The sequence below is a fragment of the Quercus lobata genome, chromosome 3 (assembly GCF_001633185.2).
Source record: "Quercus lobata isolate SW786 chromosome 3, ValleyOak3.0 Primary Assembly, whole genome shotgun sequence".
In the NCBI taxonomy this organism is placed as follows: Eukaryota; Viridiplantae; Streptophyta; class Magnoliopsida; order Fagales; family Fagaceae; genus Quercus; species Quercus lobata.
In genome coordinates, this window is record NC_044906.1 from 23,061,345 (window position 1) to 23,067,837 (window position 6,493).

The 6,493-nt window shown below is 33.9% G+C and overlaps 1 protein-coding gene across 1 annotated transcript; it reads right to left on the minus strand.

Moving 5' to 3' along the window:
- Nucleotides 1–2,313: 2,313 nt before the first annotated feature.
- On the minus strand, nt 2,314–4,434 carry LOC115980580. Its single transcript, XM_031102817.1, has one exon. It carries the CDS (start codon nt 4,432–4,434, stop codon nt 2,314–2,316), a length of 2,121 nt encoding a protein of 706 aa, XP_030958677.1.
- Nucleotides 4,435–6,493: the final 2,059 nt, after the last annotated feature.

Genomic DNA, 6,493 nt, shown 5'->3' on the forward strand with positions numbered 1-6,493 from the left:
AATCCAGCTTTATTTACAATGTAATTTTCCAGCAAAGCAACTCATTACTACCAATTCATATAAATCAAAAGATAATCTATTGACAGTTTTTCTTCAGCATCTATCAGTATTGAATCTATTCATTTATATGAAATTGTAATTTTCTTCAGCTTCTGTCAGCATTGAACCAAAAGGCAGAACTCCAATTAAAAAGCCTAGCAATCAAAACAATCATCCACACCACAGCAATGCAATTCATTTTTATTTATAATTGAACAAACAATCTAGCTTTATTTACAATAGAATTTCCTAGCAAAGCAATTCATTTTTATTTCTAATTAAAGAAATAGTCCAGCCTTATTTACAATGGAATTTCCCAACAAAGCAACTCATTACTACCAATTCACTTAAATCAAAAGATAATCTATTGGAAGTTCATTACTACCAATTCATATAAATCAAAAGATAATCTATTGCCAATTTTTCTATAGCATCTGTCAGTATTGAATCTATTGATTTATATGACATAGTAATTTTATTCAATTTTTGTCAATATTGAACCAAAAGACAGAGCTCCAATTAAAAACTCCAGCAATCAAAACAATCATCCACACCACAGCAAAGCAATTCATTTTTATTTTCCTGCAAAGCAACTCATTGAACAATGTCGTATTTCTTTTGTTTAATTCTTTTGGTTACATAAACTGAATAAACAATCCAGCTTGAGGGATACTATGGAAGGTGATGATGTTCCTCTTGCGTCATAGCTTATGGCATGAAAGTTGACCCACAATGTTTCGGATGAAAGTTGACAGGTATAAATGCTATGTTGGGAATTTTTCTTTAGGTTTTGTCAGTATTGAATCTATTATAAATAAGACAATGTCTTTTACATTATATTTTTGTAGTAAAACCAAAAAGCCTACACAATTAATATAATTCAAAAGAGAGCAGCAATTCATTACAGATATTCTATTGGTGGTTTTGCTATCAAATCATTACTATGGAAGGTGTTTTGGATGAAAATTGACCCACAATGTTTCGGATGAAAGTTGACAGTTATAAACGCGGTGTTGGGAATTTTTAGTATTGAATCTATTAGAAATAAGACAATCCAAACAGCCTACATAATTCATATAATTCAAAACCAAGTAGCAATTCATTATGGATAATCTATTGGTGGTTTTGCTACCAAACCATTACTACCAATTCATATAAACCAAAAGATAATCTATTGGACATTCATTACTACCAATTCATATAAATCAAAAGATAATCTATTGGTGGTTTTTCTGCAGCATCTATTAATATTGAATTTATTGATTTATATGACATTGTAATTTTCTTCAGCTTTTGTCAGAATTGAACAAAAAGATAGAGCTTCAATTAAAAACCACAACAATCAAAAGAATCATCCACACCACAACACGAAAGAGGCAGTAAAGCCTTTGTCAGTATTGAACCAAAAGTCAGGGCTCAAATTAAAAGCCCCAACAATCAAAATTTCAGCATAACAATCAACCACACCACAACACAAAAGAGGTAGTAACAAAATATAAAAAAGGGAAACAAAAAACATCAAGCAAAAGAATGAAGCACAAAAAGAATTGGGATTTAGAGATACCTCACCCGAATCAGTCAGGTTCCATTAGAATTTATATATTGTGAGGAGAGGAAGACAGGAAGGAAGGAAGTCAGATAAGTGGCAATTACTGTGAAACCGTAAAGCAGGAAGGTGGGGAGATTTTCATGGTTTCAAATGGTATCAGATTCCTTCCTTTCACGGTTTCAGACTTTTGGGTTTTCCTTAGGTTGAAAGGATGTGAAACCATAGAGCAGAAGTTCAAACCGTTTGTTTTTCCTGAAACGATGCGTAACTATAGAGCAGAAAGGTGGGAGAAATTCAAACTTTCTGTTTGTCATTTCCTTTTGTCATGCTGTGCTTCTCACGCAAAACCCTTTGTGAAACCATGTTTCACGGTTTCAAATTTCCTATTTTTCCTTTAAGTTGAAAAGGATTTGGGTTGGGCTTTATGGTGGAATTAAATTGATAAGAAATGGGTTTTATGGTGGAGATAAGACTGACATTTATTATAATTTATTGTTATTCTGAAATTTATAGATTTATTATAAGTCTAAAATTTGTAAAAACTACTTTAAAATTCAAGGACAAAAAAAAAAAAAAAAAAAAAGGATGAAAATTACATGGTTGCTGACATGGTGTAACGTGAGTACAACAACATTAAACGCTACGCTTCAACATTTAGTAATATATAGATTAGATATCCCCTGTAAATTTATTCACCTACATAATTTATTGATTAAAATGTTAGTCTACCGTAGGACCACCTCACCTATTGTAGGATTACGTCGTGTCTGGAATTGATCCGTTAAGCCAAAATGTGCCATAAGAAGCCAAACATGTGTGACAAATTCCCCACCTCGTCTCAGCTGCTGAGCATGGTATTTTCTGCTACAATAGCTAGCAACATGGCACATCATTTCCAGCCAAACTTTCTTAATTATTTCCCATGTCTCATTTTCATTTGTATTTAATGCAGACTTAAGCTTACACGCATAGAATATCACCAAAGTACTTTTGTCCCCATCGTTGACAGTAAGCAAGTCCTTGGCTGTCATATTTTTTAACATATCCAAAGTTTCCTCTTGCTTAACTGGCTTGGAAAGCTGTTCTTCCATGAATTCCCTAAGTCCCAGATAAATGTCCCGAAACTTGATATGTGCTGACCCAATCGGTAACATATAAGGATGCTTGACTAGAAGATAAAGCATATATCTTGACAGGGACGTGCACATTTTATGATACGCCGGCCTTGTGTCTCCATCTTCATGACAACAAATATCAGTAGCAAGGTGCCAGACAAGGATGCTTAGGTCCATCTCCAACTTCACACTCCAATCAATATCATTTCGACCAAAATTTTTGAGCGTGCGACCTCCCCTTAAGCCATGAAATTCTTCAGGAGTTATTTCATTGCCTCTAAGTTTTAGCCAATGTCTGCACTCAACGAAAATTAGACCTTTTAAATTGGCTTCCAAGATTCCTTCACGAGTCTCATTTTGGTATATCTCTAGTATTTCATCAACGCATAATAGCTTCAGGATTGGAAGGCAGGGCAGGGGCTTTTGTAAGGCAAATCTTAGCAGACTGATTTGACCAATGGAATTAGACCACCTGTATGTTTTGGATTGTTTTTTGAGCCAACCAAGTTGTAAAATACTGTTGATGGCTTTTAGAAGGGTGGTTTTCTTGTTCTTAATTAACCAAAGAATGGTTTGGTCGGCAAAAGGTAGTTCCACAATTGCCCATAAATCCACAAGAACAGCGACTGCCAACAAAACCAAAGTTATGGTAAAATCAATCTTGGAGTAGTTGTGGTGTTTTTTCTTTGATATCACCATCTCATCCAACAAAATAACCACGAATACAATCAAGGTGAGAAGGATTCCAATGATTCGTCGAGCAATGCCCCAAAATGTGTAGACTGCCTTTGCCTTGGTGTAAAGCAAATCGAATATAAGCTTGAGTTCAATCTCAATTACCTCAAAAGCCTTTTCCTTATTCATATCATTGTTGTCGAAGATTGCCCTGCTTACATCCCGTTCCTGTACGCCAAGTATGAGATCTGCAAAGAGACGCTTAACCATCTCAAGTAAACTACAAGCAATGAGTAATTCTTTTGCGTGAGGAGCGGATGATATAATTGATGAAATATCGGTTGAAAAATCCCGTTCATGAACCTCGAGCACTTGAACCTCAAGTACCTTATGGTATCCCTCTAGCTCCTTCAGTTTGCATTCCTCCATTATTTTGATTTCATCAGTGGTGATATCCGGAATGGAGTCTCTAAATTTTTTTTCACTGGCCGAGTATAAAACCCACACTCTTTCACAATACTTGACAAGCCCAACAGAGAACATCACAATAAAGAGGTAGGACATACGAGAGCCTGTCCAGTCCATAAACAAGATGTAAAACGTCGCCATTGCTTGAGTGGCTACTCCAAACAAGTGCCTTTTCCATAACTCATTGTCTTCCAAGGAGTAAGCAGTAATGGCATCGGTACCACCTAAGTGCAACAGCATAAGGGGTGCCCAAAATGCTGTTAGTTCATACTTTGCATCAAGAAGACCACCCTTGTAGGTTTCTTTTATATTTCTTGAGAGCATGCCAGCCGCCATTGCAGCTATGGTGTCACCAAGTAAGTAGGCTGACCAAACAATAAATCTTATCCAGATTCCAGCAATATACTTTCTGCGATTGCCCAGAATGACAAGTACTATTTGGATAGTGACGCTAAGTAGGATCATTCCTCGTAGCTCCCATTCCTGCCAAAGTTCCCTCCAACTTTGAGGAATCGTGTACACCTCAATCATCATCCTTTTCTTCACTAAGATCATACTGCCAACAACTGGTTGAAAATTTATATGCATTATTAAATGTGAAAAGAGAAGGAGAGAAAATCCATTCAAACATTTTAGTACAACTAATCAGAGTAATCACAATAATCAACAAATTTAAAGTGCACCAATAATGTAAGAAATACAAAAGTTTATTATTGGTAAAGTCGATGATAATTCTATAATATAAACCGAAAAGCAAGGTGCTTCCGAAAAACTACTATAAGTACCTGCATGCATCATCATGATTTGCAATTTTGCTTCTGTAGTAGCTGAAATGCAACTTTTTTTTTTTTCCCCAAGTGGATAATATCTAATATCTGAACTCTACTTTTGTTTGTGATTGCTTGTGCGGCAGAAGGGGGGGGGGCGGGGGGACTATTCTCTAAATGTTGTTTGTAGTTCTTTTAAAATACATAGAGAAAAGTATGAGAAGATATATAATATTATTTAAAAATTAAAAATATATTGTTCAAGTAGTCAACCAAACAGGGTCCAGTCTTTCTGTTCAGACACCAATGTTACCAAACAGGGCCCAGTCTTTCTGTTCAGACACCAGTCTTTCTGTCCAGTATCTTCCAGTAGAGTCTTACATGTTCAAAAGTTCTTGCATAAAATATTCCATTCAGTGTAATGACAAAACAAATTTCACATTTTAAAATAGTGATATGTAGGATAGAAATGACATTAACAATAATACCATGTGGAAATTATTTTATACTAATTATAATTAAATTTTGTTAATATGTGTCTTAAGGTATATAATAACTAACTATTTTCAAAAAAAAATTCGAAAATTAAAAAAATATTCTAAAAAAATATTTTTAAAAATAAATAATTTAATATATATCTTAAAGACACGTGTTAACCAAACCCATCATAATTTGATGTTCGATAAATTGCATGATGAGGCCTTCACAGGTCAAAACAACGGGCCACATCGTTACAGTACTTTGATAGCGCTCTCTACGCTGATATGGAACCTTTTTCTTTCCCCTACAAGAAAAAGTAGTGAACCTTTTCCCAAAAAAAAGAAAAAGTAGTGAACATCCGGTTCTTTGTGCGTGGATTCTCTATAGCGACAAGAATAAAGGAAAAAAAAAAAGTAATAACTTGCTTCTTAATGCTTGACTTGATTTCACATTCCTAAAATCCACCGACAATTTATCGAGAGAATTAAACAAATAAAAAAAGACCGACATTTGACCACTCAATGCAATAATATATTTTTTGTTATATTAATCATTTAAATTATATCTTAAGGACACGTATTAACCAAACCTATCATAATCTGATGTTCAATAAATTGCATGATGAGGCCTTCACAAGTCAAAACAACGGGCCACATCATCACAGTACTTTGATAGCGCTCTCTACGTTGATATGGAACCTTTTTCTTTCCCCTACAAGAAAAAGTAGTGAACCTTTTCCCAAGAAAAAGTAGTGAACCTCCGGTTCTTTGTGCGTGGATTCTCTATAGCCACAAGAATAAAGGAAAAAAAAAAGTAATAACTTGCTTTTTAATGCTTGACTTGATTTCACATTCCTAAAATCCACCGACAATTTATCGAGAGAATTAAACAAATAAAAAAAGACCGACATTTGACCATTCAATGCAATAATATATTTTTTGTTATATTAATCATTTAAATTTTTTCTTGGCAAAAATCACATTTTTATTTCTATATTTTTACGTAATTTCCCTTTGGTCTCGAACTTTTTTTTTTCATAGTTTTTAGTTGCTATTCTAAAAAACGCGTCTCATTTTTGTTCATACCGTTACATCAAAGGTGAAAATTACACAAGTAGCAAACAGAGTACACTATTAGTACGCTAAAAGCTGACGTGGTCATTAAAATAATAATAAAAAATGTTATTTGGTATTAAAAAATCCCGCGTTAGTATCTAAATTAAAAAAAAATTATTAATTTTAACTAAATAAAAAAAATTAAAAACAGAATTAAAAACTAAAAATCATATGAATTATGATCTAAGTGTGATCATATGAATTGTGAACTAAGTGTGTCTTGAACAAGAACAACAAAAATACAAACCTAGATCTAAACCCAAATCTAAGAACATAAACCCAAAA